This window comes from Aspergillus caelatus (assembly GCF_009193585.1).
Source record: "Aspergillus caelatus strain CBS 763.97 unplaced genomic scaffold BDV27scaffold_27, whole genome shotgun sequence".
NCBI lineage: Eukaryota > Fungi > Ascomycota > Eurotiomycetes > Eurotiales > Aspergillaceae > Aspergillus > Aspergillus caelatus.
The window spans coordinates 164,186-184,908 of NW_022475290.1; the positions used below are offsets into that span (position 1 = coordinate 164,186).

The 20,723-nt window shown below is 46.6% G+C and overlaps 9 protein-coding genes across 9 annotated transcripts; 4 read left to right on the top strand and 5 right to left on the bottom strand.

Moving 5' to 3' along the window:
• Window positions 1-20: 20 nt before the first annotated feature.
• On the bottom strand, window positions 21-1,313 carry BDV27DRAFT_154396 (putative glycerol dehydrogenase (GCY1); the record flags this gene model as incomplete). Its single annotated transcript, XM_032071962.1, has 7 exons — window positions 21-298; window positions 367-664; window positions 739-768; window positions 834-991; window positions 1,048-1,055; window positions 1,109-1,193; window positions 1,253-1,313. 7 exons carry the CDS (start codon window positions 1,311-1,313, stop codon window positions 21-23), a joined length of 918 nt encoding a protein of 305 aa, XP_031931149.1.
• Window positions 1,314-2,841: 1,528 nt separating this feature from the next.
• BDV27DRAFT_168643 (uncharacterized protein) lies at window positions 2,842-4,988 on the top strand. The gene is made up of 2 exons (XM_032074824.1): window positions 2,842-3,602; window positions 3,661-4,988. The coding sequence occupies exons 1-2, from the start codon at window positions 3,230-3,232 to the stop codon at window positions 4,725-4,727; spliced, it is 1,440 nt and encodes a 479-aa protein (XP_031931150.1). The 5' UTR covers window positions 2,842-3,229; the 3' UTR covers window positions 4,728-4,988.
• A 728-nt stretch (window positions 4,989-5,716) lies between these two features.
• BDV27DRAFT_154398 (SDR family NAD(P)-dependent oxidoreductase) lies at window positions 5,717-6,170 on the top strand (the record flags this gene model as incomplete). The annotated part of the gene is made up of 2 exons (XM_032071963.1): window positions 5,717-5,928; window positions 5,981-6,170. The coding sequence occupies 2 exons, from the start codon at window positions 5,717-5,719 to the stop codon at window positions 6,168-6,170; spliced, it is 402 nt and encodes a 133-aa protein (XP_031931151.1).
• Window positions 6,171-6,702: 532 nt separating this feature from the next.
• On the bottom strand, window positions 6,703-7,436 carry BDV27DRAFT_142313 (uncharacterized protein; the record flags this gene model as incomplete). The annotated part of the gene is made up of 2 exons (XM_032069934.1): window positions 6,703-7,208; window positions 7,277-7,436. 2 exons carry the CDS (start codon window positions 7,434-7,436, stop codon window positions 6,703-6,705), a joined length of 666 nt encoding a protein of 221 aa, XP_031931152.1.
• A 2,284-nt stretch (window positions 7,437-9,720) lies between these two features.
• BDV27DRAFT_142314 (aromatic prenyltransferase) lies at window positions 9,721-11,015 on the bottom strand (the record flags this gene model as incomplete). Its single annotated transcript, XM_032069935.1, has 2 exons — window positions 9,721-9,856; window positions 9,913-11,015. The coding sequence occupies 2 exons, from the start codon at window positions 11,013-11,015 to the stop codon at window positions 9,721-9,723; spliced, it is 1,239 nt and encodes a 412-aa protein (XP_031931153.1).
• Window positions 11,016-11,773: 758 nt separating this feature from the next.
• On the top strand, window positions 11,774-13,105 carry BDV27DRAFT_142315 (FluG family protein; the record flags this gene model as incomplete). The annotated part of the gene is made up of 1 exon (XM_032069936.1): window positions 11,774-13,105. One exon carries the CDS (start codon window positions 11,774-11,776, stop codon window positions 13,103-13,105), a length of 1,332 nt encoding a protein of 443 aa, XP_031931154.1.
• A 150-nt stretch (window positions 13,106-13,255) lies between these two features.
• BDV27DRAFT_142316 (pyridoxal phosphate-dependent decarboxylase family protein) lies at window positions 13,256-14,779 on the bottom strand (the record flags this gene model as incomplete). Its single annotated transcript, XM_032069937.1, has 1 exon — window positions 13,256-14,779. One exon carries the CDS (start codon window positions 14,777-14,779, stop codon window positions 13,256-13,258), a length of 1,524 nt encoding a protein of 507 aa, XP_031931155.1.
• A 1,310-nt stretch (window positions 14,780-16,089) lies between these two features.
• On the top strand, window positions 16,090-17,924 carry BDV27DRAFT_142317 (cytochrome P450; the record flags this gene model as incomplete). The annotated part of the gene is made up of 6 exons (XM_032069938.1): window positions 16,090-16,308; window positions 16,382-16,498; window positions 16,559-16,661; window positions 16,725-16,793; window positions 16,859-17,431; window positions 17,497-17,924. 6 exons carry the CDS (start codon window positions 16,090-16,092, stop codon window positions 17,922-17,924), a joined length of 1,509 nt encoding a protein of 502 aa, XP_031931156.1.
• A 723-nt stretch (window positions 17,925-18,647) lies between these two features.
• On the bottom strand, window positions 18,648-19,966 carry BDV27DRAFT_168645 (uncharacterized protein; the record flags this gene model as incomplete). The annotated part of the gene is made up of 2 exons (XM_032074825.1): window positions 19,557-19,966; window positions 18,648-19,504 (listed from the first exon to the last, which is right to left on the bottom strand). Exons 1-2 carry the CDS (start codon window positions 19,669-19,671, stop codon window positions 18,648-18,650), a joined length of 972 nt encoding a protein of 323 aa, XP_031931157.1. The 5' UTR covers window positions 19,672-19,966.
• Window positions 19,967-20,723: the final 757 nt, after the last annotated feature.

Below are 20,723 nucleotides of genomic sequence, written 5' to 3' on the forward strand. Positions count from 1 at the left end.
ATGGTCACATTTTAGACATTTTACTGACTGTACCAGTCATCGAATCCAAGATCCCAACCAAACAGAGGTGTGTTGATACGCTTCGCCTTTCCCTGGGCAGCCAGGCCATTGAGCACATCCATGTCCTCATGGGAAAGAGGGATGACTTGACTGTTGCTCACGATTCGATTCTCCTTAACAGATTTGGGTAGTACAACCACGCCCCTGTTGACGTGGTAGCTGATGAGTACCGTGGCGGGTGATACATCATTCTTTTTAGCGATCCCCTGGATAACGGAATCGGACATAAGCGGAGCGCCTGGAAACAACCAAATTAAAATTGTTAGCGCCTGAAAAAACACACAAAATATGTCACGGAGCATTTACCGTCAGAGCCAAGCGGCGAATAGGCCTCAAGGAGGATCCCATGCTTGTCGCACCACTCCTTCAGTGCCTGCTGAGGAAGGAAAGGATGCAACTCGACTTGATTGACAGCTGGGATCACAGTCCACTTCTTTTTGAGCTCCTCCAGGTAGGGGATTGACCAGTTGGCCACGCCAATCGCCTTGGCTTTACCGGACTTATATACCTCCTCCATCTGGCGCCAGGTCTCACTCTGGTCCCAGGATCGGTCGACCGATCGTGTGCCATCTGGATTGACGGGCAGAAGCTCGCTCGACTCATTCTGTGCGTACAAGTCAGTTCTGTGGAGGTTTTTTTTTTTTTTTTTTTTTGAAGGGAAACAGCAGAGTAACTTACAGGAACAAGTCGGACCGGCCAGTGAATGAGCTGATGCTGGAGTTAGCCGAGCTATCGATAGCCGTAGCGCGGGGCAGGAGGGGAGGCTAGTTTACGTAGAGATCAAGGTAGTCCGTGCCTAAAGCGTCAAGTGTCTTCTGGAGACCTTCTGCGACGTTGGGCTGATGGGTGTTCCATAGCTTGCTGGTGATGAAGATGTTTTCGCGGGGGACACCACTGTCCTTGATGCCCTGGCCAACTTCGTGCTCGTTTCCTATTGATTACTTTAGGGCCTGAAAAACTTGTTTGCTTCTTTATTCTATAACCCACCATATATCCTGCGATTTGTTAGCCAAGACTATGTGCACCAAAAGAGAAGTTGGAATCTCACAGTGCTGCATCGATGTGACGATATCCATTCTTGAGGGCGAAAGAGACTGCCTGCCGTACCAGACCAGGTTCAGATCTCCATGTGCCTGTATGCCCTGGTCAGTACATCCCTGATGGCCCGCAGAATCCAGCGCTTGTAGCTTACCAAGTCCCACGGCGGGGATCGGGGCGCCAGTGTTAAGCTTGAAATGAGTCGGTAGGGACATGATGATTGTGGTGGGAGAGCTTCAAGGTGTATGGAGCCGTGGCCTTATAGCACACTTCCGTCGGGATTGGATTACGTAGGATGCGAGAACAAGTCGAGTGAATCGCAACTAATGTTTCAACGGCCATGATGTCTTTGTAACCTTTTATTGACGTGACGGAGAAATAACTGGGCGAAGTACTCGAAGATCCGGATCCAATTTTTTAGTTCCCCTGCCATTCGCAGCAACAGGCGCCGCGGATTTCCCAATATGGTAATACTGTGTTGAAAATGCGCCGCGGGTTTCTGAATCTGGTAGTATTGTGGGGTAGAATTTTAAAATGCGGGTCTTGCGTCTCTCTCACACTAACATCAACTCTACCGAACCAATTGATCTGCTTCTCGTACACGTTTGGAAGACCATAGAGGGGGAAGAACCCAATTTATGCTTAACAAAAAACCAATTTTAAGGATTATTAAGTTACTAAGACTCGAGGTTTCCACACCTGGTATTAATCGTCGCTCATAAACCACCAGATATGGCCCACGTTGCCGCTTGGACCAATCTCAGATCCCCGCCGGGGGGGATTTCCTTCTGTCTCGAGGGAAATATTCCCCGCAATCATTAGAATTACTAACACGAATATTCTATAATAAATTGCGAGTGGTCTATACCCCTGTTATTACAGCTGTCGCCCCTGGGGTCCTGTTGGCGGATTGTGTCGTAGCTGGTAGGGTGTCGCACCCGCACTAGACTAGCCTGTCCACGGCTCAACAAGTACGCAACTTATAGCCATGCGCCACCCGGTGTTTATACAAGTTCCAGCATTCATTCAGCCTAAGCTTGTCTCCTCGGCAAGAAGCGTTTCTGTGTGTGCAGTCAATTCTGCAACAGTGGTAGACTTGTTATACCAACACTCATCGATAATAACATGGTCAATTAGCGGATATATATATTCCCTTATAGCAGTTATCAATGGGTATTTGAAAATCCTGCTCATGAAAATGTCCTTTCCCTCCCACGATCTCTGCTTCTTGACGGGCGCGATGTATGAGCACAACACATCACCACCGATTGATACTTAGTTGTGCATAGCCCAAGATATAACAGGGTCTGACAAGCGTGCTAACTCAACTTAGGATTTATTCTCCGAGAACAAACTCCATAATAGACATGATGCTGCCAGCCGGCTTGAAAGCGCGCCGCAATTTCAGTCCATAATGTGCATCCCGGCAAAGCTTCTTCCAGTCCTTCAGTGGGCGTTTCCGTGTGTTGGTAGTGATCATCTTCATATCCATGAGTACTTTCGGTGAATGATGTTGTGTTCCTACCCGAGCGACCCCATTCAAGCTGCGGAACCGTCCGTGCTGATCGATCCCGAAGTGGGGTTTTGCCCTATGTGCGTACATGCCGTTGGGGAAGCCACTTCATTGCATCAGTTTTTCATTGCAAACAGGCTACAAATCCCCAAACGATGCACACGAGCAGAACAGACTGGACATATTGGACCGTCGTCGTGATCTTCATCTTCTCGTATAAAAAATACGAAGGCGGAGCCAATGTCTGGTATGGGGTTTAGTCTGGGTGATAGAAACCTGGATTGTCTAGCAGATACTATGGCAATTATTATACGGTTCTCATTTTTAGTTTCCGGTACAAAACTGATGCTAATTGCTAATGTCCCAGAGAGCGCAAGAGGGGATCAAACACTCAGCGGTTTGATGAAAATCAAGGTCGACACGGCAGCCTCGGCAATCTATCGAGGAAGGCAGGTTCGTAAGCACTACTGTCTTGGCTTAGGCACCAACAGCTAAATGATGGTTGTGCTTCCTATCCTAACCGGTTGCCTGGAATCATTAACGGTACATACATATAGGGCCCTACACCTAGTTCGCTGAAACGACGATTAATTCCCACCATACGTAACCTGTCCTAGGATGGCACTAGCAGCTGGCTCAGAGACTCAGCATAAGTTCCCGCTTTTTTCGCTCGGGGTCGATGTGTGGTATATTGTGCTTGACTTCCTCCGTGAAGAACCCGACCTGAACGATGACGAGGACGAGTACGAGGAAGAAGACCCTGATAGTGACTGGAAACCCAAGAACATAGCCCGGAGACTGCCATATCTTCCTGACCTCATCAACCTGAGTAGTACGTGCACATGGTTTCGGCATATCCTTGCTCCGAGCATATTCTGCAATCTCGAATTGAATAATACGGCCAAAAGCGCCCGGTCAATCACCGCGATTAGCCAGGGGAGGCATGCTTCGTGCGTCAAGACGCTGCGGTACATTGGTATCTGTGAGACGAGTATGTGCCACAGAATTAGGACGATAAACTCAAGAGAATCTAACCAATCTCTCGGCAGATCAGCAGAGCTCACCATTGGAGGAGGTGTACCCCCCAGAGGTTGACCAAGTGCTGTCCAATCTACACATGTTCAGCAGCCTTGACAAACTCACGATTGAATTTCCCTTTGATTACGAGTCTGACCTGTTGATCGACTACCTTCAAAGTGATATATTTCAACCGGAGGATGCTCCATCGGAGGAGAGCGAAAATACCTGGCGAGCGCTGATGGCAGCGAGCTTTCGTGCAATTGTATCCAATTACAGCGATCCCTCGCCTAATCATCGACTACCCTTATCCATCGAATTCCGCGATCTGAACATCTTCATGGTGTCAGTTTTCACAACCGAAGTATTCCAGTCTTTCTTGTCACAGCTTAAGACCTTCAATCTCTCCTTAAGACGTTGGGATAACGGGGCTGGCTGGACCATGATTACCCAAGCCATCTTCCGCGACTTTTCGCACTACCTAGGCCCTTTCTTCTTCAACCACCTTGCTGCGGTGGAAGAATTCTCTTTTGACCCCCGCGAAACGGGAACGCTCGGAAACGGAGGGCAAGCGTACTGGGAGGATATCGGCCTGAGAAATACTACATTACCAAGGCTGCGGAAACTCACCCTGAACAACATTATCATTTGCCTCGAGCTACGCGACTTTCTTGTTCGACACAAGGCCACGTTGGAGTCTATCACATTCCAAGACTGTTTTGCAAGTGACGAGCAGCCATCGGTACATAACGAACGAATCGAATGGCGAGAACTATTCACTACTCTCGCACAAGAGTCTTTCCCCCGGCTTACGAATTTTCAAGTCACTTGGGCTGACAGTCTACTGAAATTGCTTGACCTTAATGATAGGTGGGCTGATCCAATGGTAGTCCAGCGCGTACGCGAGAAGCTTGATAGGGACCCGGACGCAAGAGTATTTCCATATTGTGAGGTGGATCAAAAGTATGGTGTGAGATATTATCACGGCACAGTCAACCAAGCCGCCTTTCTAGACGGAGCAGACTACCACAGTTATGTGGATCTTATGGCCATGGTTCAACAAAATAGCGCGCATAGCAGGCGACTAAGCAACAAGTGATACGGCGCCACATCGAGTGGTGTGTTTTGCCTATGAGATACGAGGGCGTTCTAAGCAGCTCTTTTCCATTCATTGCTTCTTGTGCTCTTACCTTCAAAGACAAGCCAGAATTCCATATGAAGTGCACTTTCATCTCGCTATTTACAACAAAGATCACCCCAAGGCAACAGTATATGTGGCGATGGTGAGCGCCAAGAGCTGTCTTTTAGATCCCTTGATGTTTGCAACCCCAGTGCTGATATTATGAGTGCGTTGTGAAGTTTGCTACGTACAATCATTGATCCTCAGACATTTACTTATGTATAAATAAACAGCATAGCTATTGTACATAAATCTACCAGTTCGGCGGTCGCATCGACATATCCCGTCCCTTCTCCGATCCTTCAGGCGCTTCACTAGGAGCTGTAGATCCGGGCCTCCGACAGTAGGAGACTAGAAGGACCAGCGAGCTATAACGTGCCCTGTTAAGGGTCAGCGTGCGACATGAACATTTGGCCCTCGTCTTAGGTTCCGGGCCAACTATCCCCTCTGTTCACGCAGCTTAAGAAATGCCCTGAATTTAAATCTCGTCGTGTTTGTAACCTGGGAAGAACAAGGCTTGGACAAAGAATCATACCCATCATCGTTATAATTCATTACAAATTACCATGTTGTTCACTGGTAAACTCATCGCCATCTCAGGCGCAGCCTCGGGGATAGGACTCGCCACTGCTCGACTACTCGCCCAGCGTAGTGCCTTGCTCTCACTATCAGGTGGCAACAGCGAAGCGCTGGACAAATCAAAGCGTCTAATCACCTCAGAAATCAATCCATAATAACCTCTACCGTGGACGTCAGTGACAGATCTCAGGTAAAGGCATGGATATACAAAAACAATGGCAGGACTGGGTCCTCTCCACGGAGCAGCAAATGCTGCAAGAGTCGGTCGCAAGTCAGCAATACCTGATCCACTCGACAGTGAATAATGGGAGCATGTATTGGGTATCAACATGACAGGCCTCATGAATGCTCTTCGGGCGCAGGGGAATCATGTTTCTTCTGAGGGCGCATCAATTGTGAATGTCACTAATTTAGCCGGCGTGACTGCGGTTCCATTTGCCGGTGTCGCATATACAGCCAGCGAACATGGGGTGGTGGGATTGACGCGGAAAATGGCACAGCTTTGGGCTGAGAGGAATATTAGGGTGAATTGCGTGCCACCGTAGGTGTTTCCCTTGTTTCCAGATCATATAGCCTGATATGAATCGACATAGGGGCACGATTTCGACACCGCCATTGGAGAAAGCAGTGAAACAAGGAAATATTCATATGGAACAAATACCAGCATTACGCAGGCTGGGTACTGCTGAAGACACTGCGTATGTAATTGCGTTCCTTCTAAGTCAAGAATCTCCCTTTGTGACGGGCTCTACCTATAACGTCGATGAGCGGTATATCTATTGATCTAGGATCATGAGTGATCTACGTTCGACGGGTTTCTTTCTGGGATTTGCTTGTTGGATACATGGCTCGCGTTTCATGGTACTAAGATGTCGGATGGCTGTCTTATTTATCGTCTGTGTATAACAGTCGAGGAAGGCCTGCGAGGCATTTGTGGTAAGGGCAGTGATACAGTGAAAGTTCAACCAGGATCCCATAGATATTTGGATTGATACGGCATCACACCAATGCAAAGATAGAGGAGACTTTAGAGATGTCTGTAACATACAATCAGCCAACAACAGTGAAATTATACGTGTGTATTTTATGGAGCAGCACAGATATCCCCTACAGAGTAATTGGTTGTGTATGCGCAAAAACAGGCAATCAAATAGTTATTGTTTCCAGAAACAAAGATAGTTACAGGCTCAACCCGTTATAAAGAATAGAATAAACCACAAATCTCAAGTAAATCAATCAGATGAACCCGCCATCGGAAAATACCTCTTTGTCTCGCGCGCGAGCGTTCTCTCGGTGAGTCGGCCTCTCCCCCCTATTACGCATTTCCACCACACTTAGGGAAAGCAGCGTCACCTGGAGACACCTTTCCAGCATATCCAACACTGTCACCAGGATGAGCAAACACAGTCTCCTTACCCTCGACAGTCCTGCATCCATTTCCAATATTCGCCGTGAAGATCTCGGGCAACTTATCAAACTCGGCCGAATTGGAGCCGCCCTCGATCTCAACCTGGGCGCAGTTCATGTACATCTCGCGGTTTCCTTCGATGTTGAACCAGCTCCACGCGAATAGGGCCTTGCCGTTCGGCGCAAAGGAGGGGATCTCAAAGTCCCATTCAAGCTTGAGCGGGCATCCACCCATGTACGATTCAATCACGCGGAATGTCTCGCCGTTATCATAACTGAGCGAGATCTGGCATGAGCCTCCGTGATGGTTGTTTCCTGGCGCGAGCTTCATGTAGTCGTTTTGGCCCGCGGTGTAGTTGGCGACTGTGCGCCAGGGGGTGTTCTTGTGGTGCCCTCTGCAGGGGAAGTTGGATCCTGCGTATTGAATACGTTCATTAGAGGAGGCTGGAGTATTGAAGACTAGACGGGATTATGGCTCTTACCATTTGGTTCAAGAGGAGAGGTGTTGTCGTAGTCGATGTTTGACCAGTCGTTCTTGGGATCGAACTGACTCTTCAGAGGGTAGGGACGGACCATTTCCATATGGGCCAAAGCTGTGCTAGCAGTGGCAATTGCAGCGATGATGTAGGAGGTGAAATGCATTTTGTTTGCTTTGTTGACTTTTTCCACTTGTTGGACAAGGTAAAGGTATTTGTTAGAGATGGAGGCAGGTTCTGAGATGCTCATTTCTCGGTAGCGAGTTGGTGTTCTTATATATTCGCACTTTGATGAATTGGTATCTTAACTCATTTCACCTTGCTCCCCACCGGGAACCTCATGATCCCCTAATGCTACATTATTTAATTAAATGTGAGGCATGATACTGGATACAATGATGTGTGGGTACTGCAACCCCATCCATGGAAATTGACCGCTCCATACATCAACTTGAGCTCGTTCGACGGTGACATTTGACGGCGCTTAGGGTGATTTGCAATATATAAACACCTAGATTGGGATATGATCAACACGCACAGGCAAAGAAAGCAGCTAGAGAAGATAGTCACATATGTCGATACGCGAAATGCCGACATTGTCACTATCGAACGTTACCAAAGTAGCAAACAACCCCAGTCGGTGCTCGACGCCTATCAATTCCAAGTACGTAAAACGTCGATAGAGAAATGAGCTTAAGAAGAACTTGCAGCAATCACAGTTTCGTCACGTTACATCGGCCCCAGAATTCTTGGTTTGGTTCCTGAAGAATTGTCCACCTTCTGTTTAGGTATACTATCGACGAGGACGCTAAGCACTGGTCGTCGTATCGCCTTATGTCCTGCATGAAAACTCATTTCCAAGCGTGAAGTCAGACGCTCTTATGATTGGACTGAAGAACAATCCATTATGAGAACGATAGAAGACAGAGCGTGCGAAATGATTCAGAATCTCTTGGCCCGAAGTACAATGTAACCCTATAAAATTAGAGTGTTTTATGGGCGATCCGGACCATGCCCGAGTGGGTCGCCTTCAAATTGTGAAACAGAATTCATTTCCCGGGTCTAGCGGCATTGTATGGGTCAATCCAGCGTTCGTCGAGAAGCTAAGAAGTTCAATCATTATGTACCTCATGGGTGACTCCTAGATATCAACTTCAGTATCGAGGATGGCGAGAGATTGTACACAAATATATGAACTGTATATTCTTTTCGAAAGAACTAGGTCAGGAGAAATTTCCGCTACGCGGAGCTTAACATGAATATCCGCAGATATCCGTCCACGCCGAACAATGTAGTAGCTGCCGTGCACTACCAGAAGCTACATCACCATACAACCTCATCGTAGCCAACTCCGCAATGGCACCGTGACTACTATTCATGCAGCAACCCCAAGAGAAGATCGGCACGAAATTCCAGATATCCCTGAGTTCGTTTGTCTCTGACGACTGGTTATGCGGGGGAATCAGGAACGAATGGCTTTGCAAAGCGCTAGAGAGATTCTAACCACACTTTAGCATATAAATATCCTTACGAGTGCAGTTGGGCTTCAAGGATTCTGGCTAGCACTTCGCAATAGCCGGGTTTCCGTCTCAGAGAACTTCGTATACTTTTTTTTTTTTGGGGGGGGGGGGGACTGTTCCACGAATGAGTTTTGTGCAATTACCCACTCCATCGCGGCCACAGAAAACAATGGACTGAAAACCGATGCCATCACTGCTTGTAACTTGTGTAGGGCCAATTTATCCAATAGGGGGTGCAGGGCGAATGAAGATCTGGGCATAAGTCGGCGGTTGTATTTTAGCTATCTGTTATCGTCTAAAAAAGCCAGCATTCCATGTACCAGTGTGTGAAATACCTAATTATGGCTCCTTATCCAATCTTCAATGGATGGGGAAGATGCACCTGCCGTGGTTACTAAGGCGGCCCTCAGACAGATACGTGTTTTCTACTCGAATAATTGTAACTAATCCGTACCATAGACTTGACTTACTACTAGGAACCCCAATTACACTGGGCTGCATGGCTACACATGGCGTATAACAACTCGAGGCATTCCCAACTCTCACTTGGACAGTGACCGGCTCATAGAACCAACCCTCACTGGGCTTCAATACAATCATGGATTCAAGTTATAAATGGTACGGGGGAAGAACTTGTTAAACAGTTTTATATAGCACACATATGGCCATCTGGAAACCCTCTCTATTAAATATATGTGTTCTTTCTGCGCCCGTTATTATTATTTTATTATATATTTAATTGCTGGGGTATCTTCAAGGCCGCTACCTCAGGCTTCAACGAAAGGTGTACGACCAATAAGAAACGAAAGACTTTTCTCAGTGCTATCTAAGTTACATCCGAATGGCTTTAGATCCCACCTCTGTAACGCACAGCAATAGGATATTTATAGCAATACAAGGCGCGACTTTGTTCTAAACGATGTCCAGAGTTTAAGGCTTCTTCTCAAGGAAAGGGTACTCCAGTGAAGAGTGATAGTAAGCGCTTAGATACACCCCCGTCTTCTCCGAATATGCAAATGAAACCCAGCAAATTAGGCGATCGGTTTGGTTTATATCAAGCCCAGGGCTTATTCAATTAGTTTTATGACATTTCCGGTGGCAGAATTGAATGAAGAAACTTACAAGCAGCTTCGTACTTCATGCTCATAAGCATTCCCTTGAACATTGAGTCCAATGTGCGTGAGATATTTGGCGATAGCACGCACATTGTCCAGGTCATTAAGACCGTAAAGAGGGAAGTAGATCTTGGTAGCTGGCACTTCAAGTTCGGCCTTCGTTTCATAGTTCCACACCAAATGAAGACTAAGCGGATGGGGACCATTGCCAATCTGCAGCATTGTCCACAATGTGTGGAGGTATTCAAGGCCTCTGTTAGACTCGGGCGAATCAATACGTCCGCCTAGAGTCCAAATTTCCTCAACCTTGCTCCAGGACATGTCTTTGGTACGGCCATACAACTTATGCCGGGACTTTTCTGGTGAGACACAGTCATTTGAGTAGACAAATCCGAAGTTGACCCTTGAATCAGTGGATGCAATATAGTCTTTAATCAAGCCCAATGTATTGTAACTGTCGGCATCTCCCAGATACTCTTGAACGGAACCGATGACCACAGAGCACAAATCTATGCCTACCGCATGGCACTTCACGCCCGGGAAAGTGTACCCCTTGACGGAGATACCATCGGGCTTAAGGTCAAAGCCAAAAGCAACCTGAGAAAGTTCACGTATTGCCTCATTCTTAGCTTGCAGATGTTGGCATTCAGTTTCATTCAAGGTATGCTTGGGATAAAAGTGCTCAAATAGACGATCATCATATCCTTCAGGATTGAGTTTTCCTAAGTGAGTAAGAAAGTCACGGATAGGGCTCAGATTATAAGGGTCCTCCTTCGTTCCAGAAATAGAGGTGATAGGCTCCACTGCCACTCGAACAACTGGTCTCTTGCCACCTAGTTGTTGAAAGTTGATGCTGAGTTCCAAAGGAAGTTTGTTGTGGGTCATGGCGCTGGGGAAGGTCTGAGGATATGGTCCTAGATACGGCACGATAGATGTGTAAAAGAACATCAGATACTGCCATTGGGATTGATTCGTATACCCCGCCGAACTCATCAAGCTGGCCAGTAAACGCCCAGTCCTTTGCCCCCATTCTCTTTGGCTTTGATCTGGACAACTCATATACCTGTTAAGGAGCTCAGATTGCAGGCTATTTGCTCCTTGCGCCGGCATATTGTTGTTTCCATGCGTAATGCTCATGTTGCGTATTGGTTGACCAAGTGTGCTGAAGGTCAGAGATCAGAAAGAAAGGAATATGGAGAAGTGGGCGAAACGAGTTTACCTATTGACAAAACCGGACCAGACGTTCAATACTCGGAAACGCTGACGCGAAGACTTCGAATAGCATGAGAACGATCTACGGAGTCAACAACTAGGCACAGGGGGAGGGGAAGAGACTCGTATTCCTACGGTAGAGAGGGAGAGAACGAAGCTATCTAAAATTCATGTGGGGCTTTCGCCGAATTCTGACTTAACCCCATAATCTAAGTGATCTCATCACGTATTGAGCAATCATTACCCTATCTATGGAGTACGCCGAAAGCGTCGGTGGAATTCAGCCGCAGTCTAAACGAAAATGGGAGGGACGAGAAAGCAAATGATCGATCGATCTTCAAAGGTATTTGTCGATCATGGACCAAGGAAATATCGGTGAGATTCAGCTCCTCAATTCTTTGATAAAAGAGTCCAGACGATCTCATAGACCCACCTTGGTATGTACCATCGATGACTAGTAGGTAGTCTGTGGGCCCAATACCCACCTTCATTCTATGATTCGGAACAACAAAATTATTGAGTTTGACGGTTCCAGAGGGATTCCAGAGAGATTCGAGGGGTGGAACCAGGATAAATAACTTGAACTAGAAATACATGACATGACAATCATATTTTCTAGACATTGAATGTCCTTTTTGTCCATTGCCCCGACCAACATGACAAAAGCAACAGCTTTGGCTCAGTGGCAGCAGTTTCGCGCCAATACCCAAGGCGTAGACTTCGTTTGGGTGTTTTTCACAACATACATTGGCACCAACCTGGTCCGTGTGATTCCTGTGCCAGAGTTCAAGCGATTGTTGGAGACTGGTCATGGAATCTCGGTTCCGAAAGTCATACTTCATGTTCTCCCTCACGATAATGTGGCAGAGGGCGGGACCCTGACGGGGTCATTCTTATTACAACCTGACCCGCGATCCCTTTCCCCCTACTTTGATTCTAATAAGGCAATTGTCATGTGCTCATGGACCGACAAAGAAAAAACCCCCATGGAAGAATGTGCACGCTCGAAGTTAGATACTCTGACGCATTTGATTGAACAGAAGTCAAACTGCTCAGTCCTGGTCGGATTCGAGCTAGAGTTCTCTTTCTTACGAGAACGAACACTACCCACCGGACGAATCGAGTACGAAACAGTGAATGTTGATCATTCATGGTGTAGTATGACTCGTGAAGACGAGCTTCTACTTTGCGTTATGGAAGAAGTCGTACTCGCTCTGCAGAACATTGGAATTATGGTCCAACAATTCCATGGGGAATTGGGCCCTGGTCAATGGGAAATTGTTCTTCCCCCAGCCTCCCCATTGAAAGCTGTCGATTCTCTAATCCTTGCTCGACACGTACTTATGAAAGTTGCGAGCAAGCACGGATATCGAGCGACTCTACATCCCCGATTATCACCTGAACAGCCCGGCACCGGTTCCCATGTCCATATATCCCTCAATTCTGAAAAAGCAGATTTATCGATAGTGGAGCCATTTTTTGCTGGTATCCTCGACCATTTCACTTCCATTTCTGCTTTTACGCTTCCCCAAGAAATCAGTTACGACCGAGTCGTGGGAGGCATCGGGAGTGGGGGTGACTATGTCTGCTGGGGATGGGAAAACAGAGAGACGATCATGCGACGAATTTCTAATGAGCGTTTTGAAGTCAAGATGATGGACGGGCTAGCCAATCCTTATTTGGGGCTCTGTGCCTTGCTAGCAGCTGGACTAGATGGCTTACTGCAAGGCTCAGTCCTGGGAGCAGGCCCTTGCCCCTCCGAGCCTAGCAAGATGTCAGACGAGGAACGATCTGCGTTGGGCATTAACACCAAGATGCCTGGTGATCTGGCCGAAAGTCTAAAGAGCTTGGAGGCAAATGAAGGCCTCAGGCAGATTCTGAGTGAAACCCTGGTATCGACGTATCTTGCTGTTAAGAGATGTGAGGTGAATGTTGTGCAAAAGATGACTCCTGAAGAGCAACGAACATGGTTCATTTCGAGATATTAAATTTAGTAACAGAGTTCATTTAAATTGAATAGTCTAACCTATGTGTCTATAGAAGTTTTAATAGTAGTCAATATGCGATAACGGGAATTTTATCTAGAGCCCCAGTTGCTATAATGCTCCCACCCTTGCCCAGGTGGCATGGGACAGGCCTCAATGACTATGTTGAAAAACATCAACACCAGGGCGTTCTTGACAATGCGCATGAAGCATTTTAGCCATCTTTGGATAAGACTTGTGTCGCTCAGAAGCCTCAGATTGGGCCAAGATATCAACCTGGCGTATAAGATCCTCGATAGTTTCTGGCTTCACAAGGGGGTTCATAGCACACATTCGAAGTGTGGTCCGTCCGCGAATTTTGGTGGTGAGTATAGCAGCAATATTCTCCGACAAGAGTCGCTGTGAAATAGCCTTGTTTAATGTGTCTAGCCCTTCTTCGTCAATCCCAGGCGGTGCGTATCGAAAAACCACAATGCTAGCAACTGTTGGAGCAGGAATAATCCAGTTCTTGTACTGACGGATCTTACCATCTGCAGTACGGGCAAGAAGGAAACCTTGGTCGATCATTTCACCCATACGCTGACGACCTAGGGTTCTGAGGGTGAGCCAAAGAGACATGGCACGCGCTGGCCGACTGAGCTCTGGACCAAGGTTGTAGAAATTGGTGTTGTCCCGTGGTGCCAATGTACTGCTGATATACTCGGCATCAACGGCGAAGCTGCGCCTAAGAGAATGAACGTCGCGCGTGAGCACGATTCCACAGCCATATGTCTGGAAGAGCCACTTATGCCCATCCCAAGAAACACTATCTGCGCGACCGATCCCATCAATGAGATCGTGATGCCTGTCAGAGAGCGCGATGGAAGCACCATATGCACCATCCACATGTAGCCATATGCCTTCATCTCGTGCAAGATCAGCGAGTGCATGGAGAGGGTCGATACTCCCTGTGTTGGTGCTCCCACAATTGGCGACAAGAAGAAAGGGTACACGTCCGGATTGGCGGTCTGTAATGATAGCGCGTCGTAAGATGTCCACATCTATCCGAAATTCATCATCGGTGGGTATCTTGTGGACTTGATAATCCATGAAGCCGGTTATATGTAGCGCCTTAAGAATAGAGATATGTGTCTGGTCAGAAATGTAGATGACCGCATCTCCTCGCTGCCTAGGATGAAGAACCTCATCTCGGGCTGCAATTATAGCCGCCATGTTTGCCATAGAGCCACCTGAGACAAAGCAACCTCCAACTGAGTCTGGCAGTCCCAGCTGGGCACCCAGCCAGGCTATCATGGCTTTTTCAACCGCACTTGGACCAGAGCTCACATCCCAACTAGCAGCATTTACGTTGCAAATAGAAGTGAGGAGATCACCTAGATAGGCAAGGGAAGTTGGGCAAGCTGGTATATAGGAAAAGCAATGTGGGTGGGTGAGGCGCATCCGGTTATCAAAGATTGCCATAGCTTCTTGAAGGACGGATGAAAGATCTCGAGGATGGTCATCGGGCATAACCTCATGTTGCATGTGTTGTATCTCATGGGTATTAAGCTTTCGAACAATAGGGTCGGACGGTGCCGGAGGATTAATCGTGAGCAGTTTCGTCAAGAAAGACTCCGCCTCTAACATGATCTCGGACAGTCCGTCATCTGGTTTTCCTTCTGGCCCCTTGGAACCCATATTGAGATATTTTGTGTCTGTGAATTAGGAAGTGCTCAGATGTCCATACTTTCGAGTACCAACTGCAAGCGATTGAAATGTAAAGTGGTAAGTTTCCGACGATCATGTCTGCTTCCAAGTCAAAAGTCCATGCTTAAGAAACCCTGATACAACCATTACCAACCCCACCAAGCACCACCCTAGCCCTACCATCAATTTTGGCCCCTTACTGTCCAAGCGTGCCACTAATAGAATTTATAAGCCAGCACCTACTTTGCATTAACTATGGCCACGTGGGTAGGCCTACATACTATCATTTTGCCACTGAAGATCAAAGGCGGGCTGAGGTATAGGTCCAAATCATACTCTGTAGACAGAACTCTCACCGCTGTTTAGTACCAGGTTGTGTGATGAACGTAAAGTGGTCCTGGAAACCTACCAAGCCAACATGTCGAAGGATCGTCAGTGATCATCATGGTTTGGCAAACAATAATGACCAATATAGCAACTTACGAGTCAGTACAAGTAACCAGATCGTGGCTAGCTGTGGACGTGGGGCTTATTGGAATTGCGGACGATCTGAACTCCACTGTGGAGCCGCAGGATTACTCCGTATATGTTAAATTGATGGGTTTACAGCTGTACCTGTTTCTTTATATTACATGCGGGAGACTTTTATTCCAGTCAGTATAGCTTTTGTTGTATGATTAAAGGAAAAAGAAGAATGGATGACCAGAATATTTTCACATCAATGTTTACCTACTCTACATTTGTATAATTATATCCACTATTTTCTCCTGTACCTTGTAGGGGTTCGAAGAATTTCTTCCCAGTCATTCAACATTCGGGTTCTTGAGGAGCCAATAGTGGGTGGATTCGTGAAAATCTAACCGCATCTTGGCGATCTGGATTAATTTAACAGGTCAAAAATCGCCCCAGCCTAAAGATTAAAGTTCAATAATTAACAAGTGGGATCGGCTATCTTTACTTTTATACTCCACACTGGCAGCCGTTCTCCGTACAGTTATAGAGATATAGACGGTGGGAGGAGTGGAGGATTACGGTCTAGTTAATTTCCCTAAAACACCGCAGGTTTCGCAACATGGCGCGATGGGGCATATGCAGACGCATGTCAATAGAGCTGCTAGTGATCCACACGTGTAATCTATCTAGGGATGCCATCCTACAACCGGGGACTTGAAATTTTCAAGTAATGGGGAAATATATGCCTAACTTAAAATCACAGGCCCTCCACAAGCCCTTCTTTCCAGTGTTCCCTTGGATATTTGAACAGTAAAGACCGATCTTCGAGAAAACAGGGGGTTGACATGATGACCATTAACTGGTTTCACCTTGACTCCATCACTGCGAATGTTGTGGTGGGAGTGGTTATTATAACCATATTGTTCGTTGAGATCAGGAGGAGAGTGCTGAATCCATCCGGGCTGCCAGTTTTCAATGATCGAAAATGGTTCGAGTTTGGCTATGGTAAAGCGACGGCACGATACATTGCTGATCCAGAGGGATGGATAAGAAATGGGCTAAAGAATGTGCGCATAGCTTCGTTCATGCAATTGCTACTCAGATAGATGACTGACGCTGGGAGAAACAATTTGACAATAGGGGGGAGACGCGTTTTATCTCTGCACAGAGTCCCACTTTCGCTTGATTCTGAGCCCAAAATATGCCGATATAATTGGAGGTGATAACAGATTTGATTTGGGGGAGTTCCTAGGTAAGGTTAGTATTTTCGATTACAGTGAGAAACTGAGGCCTGGGTATTAACCGGCCTACTTGTAGGACTTCCACGCAGGAATACCGGGATTTGAGGCACTCGGAAACATCGCCTTAGAATCAAAGATTGTACAGGTCATTGTCAAAACAAAACTATCACGCCAGACTCGTAAGTTGATGATCATGGACAGGCTTTCAACGCTAGCATTTAATAACATTCTTGAATCCAAAGCCAAACTTGTCAGCCCACTTTCTACAGAAGCTACTTTGGCCCTGGAAACGAACTGGACCGAGGAATCCGGTACGAAAGGCTCAGTGCTCAGGTTCTTGGAATATACCTGGGGAATGTTTCTAACTTCGAAGCAGAATGGCACCAAGTCAACCTGAAACATACGATGGGTCAAATTGTGGCGCAAATGGTATCTCGAGGTTTTCTTGGCGATGGTGACCTCTGTCGGGACCCAGCCTGGCTAAATTGTATTTATGATTTCCTGGAAGATTCATTTGTTGCCGCTCATAATTTGCGACGGTGGCCAATGCCCTTGAGGCTTATCGCTTCTCGGTTTATGCCAAGCTGTCGAAAGGTCCGGGCTGAGCTTCAGGAAGTCATAAAATACCTTGAGCCGTTGCTTGACAAAGAGAATGGCCCTGATTCAGACATGACTGCGCTTAGCTGGGTTAAACAGGCAAGCAAAGGCTCTGCATATGACTTTACTACACTGCAGGTCACACTGGCGCTTGCTTCACTTGATACATCCAACGACCTGCTTGTGAAAATTCTGTGCGACCTCTCCGATAATCCTACCCTGGTGAATGACATTCGAAAGGAAATCATTGAAGTTGTAGGAGAGGAGGGATTGACCAAATCATCCGTACAAAAGCTATATCTTTTGGATAGTGCAATGAAGGAAAGCCAAAGACTCAGACCCCTGGGGTATAGTGAGTGGTCCCATGATGCCAGTTCAAGCAAGAGCTCATTCATTGACTAAATTGTGGTACTATAGGCAACATGGAGCGACTTGCAAAAGAGAGAGTAGTCCTACCTGATGGATTAATTATTCCGAGGGGAACTGCGATTATGGTGTCAGCATGCCATATGATGGACTCCTCAGTCTGGCCGGATGGAGATAAATATGACGGCTACCGATTTGCAAAGCTGCGTAAAAACGCGAAGAATTCTTTGACAAGCCCTTTTCAATTTACTTCCACGAGTCCAAACCATATGGGCTTTGGGCACGGGAAACAGGCATGTCCTGGAAGACACTACGCTGCCGTCTTTGGCAAAATACTACTATGCCATGTTCTATTGAAGTATGATTTCAAAGTGGTATTGCCGGAGGAAGGTTGCATTCAGCTGCGTGGGCATAACATATTGGCGCACTCAGATATCAAAATCAACATTAGACGACGGAAAGCAGAGATTTCGTTGTGATGGGATGGCCTTCTGTTCATCTTTGCGAGTTTTAGAATGGGTGTGCAGTATTATCACTCTTTGCAAGAGGAGCTTAACCTATATGAAAACAGTATGGGCTCAGTCTTAATCCAACTAGAATATCCGTCCCTTTTATAGGGTAAATTCATAGTATAAACAGCCCAAAGCTTAATGGTTATAAGTGATATATTATTTAATAGTCTCTTTTCTGTAGTCAAATAACAATCTTATAATTCCAGAACCTTAGTTTGAATTTCTATTCGAGTTTTGAAGTTATTGATATTAAGTAAAGAATTTATTGAAAAAATGATATTCGGTATTACCTAGTAAACTAGGTCTAAAACTGAAAGGGTCTTTTTGACAGTAAATTCAGGTCTGATGTTTCTATTTCGTGGCCTACGTGGCTTAAATACCGATCCTAGGTCAGCTGACTAATCGGGTAGGCAGACAGCTCTTCCCCGAAGACACGGACGGAACCAGGGACGAACGTCCGACATGGATGCGTCTCGCAAGCTGGTCTGCATGCAGTTAGTCTGATCCATAATTTTTGTTGAAGCTTAAAAATCGGATTTACTGAAACTCCGACTTTCGTGCTGCCAAGAAGGAAAGGTGACAATCTTTATCTTTCGAAAGAGCGACTATATGTACATCTCGGAGCTCGAAACAAAAATAGGTAAGAAAATATAAAAGGAAAAATGATAATACTAATAAGAGTATGACAACTCATGGTAAAGCATTGAACTTCCGTAGCTCAGACTCAGTCCAGTCCCACAATCGTCTTCCCATATCCTCGCTCCGAGCATATTGGTTATAAGGCTTCAAGTGTCCCACCGGGATATAATAACTTCCATTGATGAGGTCTTGCTTTTTGGCACCAGCCGCGGCCCACAGCTCATTATAGGCTCCCTGGGGGACCGGTGTTCCGAAAAAGCTCAGCGTCTTTGAGCCCAATGCAGCAAGGGTAGAACGCTCGCTCATCGAGCTGTATAGATCTGTGAGAATAATTCCAGGGTGAACGGAAACAGAAGTAATAGACGGATACCGCCGCGCAAGCTCAGCTGCGAATAGGATATTTGCTGCCTTCGAGGCTCCATATCGAGTATTGGTGTTCACCTTTTTCAATCGGTCCTGGTCGAGGATAGTCTCGAATGACGGAGCCAGATTATGTCCGATCGATGAGAGGGATACAACCCGCACATCTGAATTGGGTTCTTCTGCTGTCTTGAGCAAGGTTGGCAGTAACAGCTTCGTGAGAAGAAAATGTCCGGTATGGTTGGTACCGAGCTGGATCTCATGGCCCATCTCTGTCTCTCCTGGCGGCAGAGACATTACACCAGCATTGAGTATCAAGATGTCGAGCCGTGGTGATTCTGCATTGACTGTTTGTGCCGCAGACTGAATTGATTTAATGGACATTAAGTCCAGAGGGAGCCAGGTGATCTCAACATTATTGGTTAGTGACCCTCTTAGAGAGCTGATGGCGGCCTGTGCTTTCGTCTCCGACCGTGCAGCAAGATATATCCTTTGTGGTCGATGTTTGGCCAATTGAAGGATTGTTTCTTTGCCCAGTCCAGCATTCCCTACATTATATTAGTCCGTTGTGCCAGTCCCTTCAAGTGAAGTCTGACATACCTCCGGTCACCAACGCTACCTTTCCGGATAGATCTGGGATGTCTCGATCGGGATTGAAACTCACGCCCCCAATATAATTGCAAGGGTTTAGATTCGCTCCTAGGAATGCTGCCATCTCTCGAATGTATTAGACGCTTGGGATAGTAATAAGTGTTCAGTATAATGTGTGGGGGGAACGAAAACAGGCGTTGTATTAGTGTCGTACTAGTTGGCTAAAATATATATCAGTAGAATCCAGACTGCCTACCTCACCCTTGTTGATCCTTTATATATTTGAATGTGGCAAATGTTCTGTCTGGTTCTAATTCCAACGGTGAAGATCATGCGGGATTCCTCCATCAATTGGATGCTTCAATATTAAGATGATCCAAGTACTACTCTAAATAAACTCGAGATCATCCTCCGCTGCCCGAAATCATTGGTATGCACTTTGCGAGTCGGGGAGATTGTTGACCCGGCCCACATTTTCAGCGACCGCGACCCTTTAGTATTTACCAAAGCTCCGCCACATGCCCCACTCGCTCCCAAAATTCCTCGTTTCATTCTGCAGCCTAGGAAGGCTCATGATACTACTGGTCTCCGATGTCAGCGGTGGTCTCGTCTATGTCGAGTGACAATATGGCGTTCGTCATTGGCCATCATGATCGCCTGGGGTTGTGGCGTGTCATAGCCCTATCACCCCTGTTTAGGTGTATTCTAGCCGCAAATAAGTAGCACTTTCAATCCTTTCCTTAAGCTACTCTATTCTCTTTGTTGCTACACATTATGAATACTATTCAGAACTTGATAGGAGTATAAATCGTTAACATGTTTTCCTTTTCCTTTTTCTTGTGGAAGGAAAGTTGTGCCGCGTCCCACCAGTTGCTTAGCTATTCCGTAATGAATTCCCATGGAGCGGCATTGTATATCATGGAAATGCACCGAGATAACCAACGATAACTGATAAGAGATAATGGACCATACATACAAGAGCCTTATCTAGATAACCGGACAGTAGCCGATGCTTGGCCGTGCGGGGAAACCGATACTAGTATGTGGGGATTTTCTCCGCCTGTACATCTCGACAAACCGACGCAGTCACGCCATAAGGAAGCCTCTATTGCTTCTTTATAATATAATGTCTGTCTCCCACGCCAGCAGGCGGATACCATCGTATCAACCGTACCA

Coding starts and splice junctions, on each gene's coding strand:
- BDV27DRAFT_168643 (XM_032074824.1), top strand. CDS start 3,230: ATGGCACTAGCAGCTGGCTCAGAGACTCAGCATAAGTTCCCGCTTTTT. Junction 3,603..3,660: donor CATTGGTATCTGTGAGACGA/GTATGTGCCACA, acceptor ATCTCTCGGCAG/ATCAGCAGAGCTCACCATTG.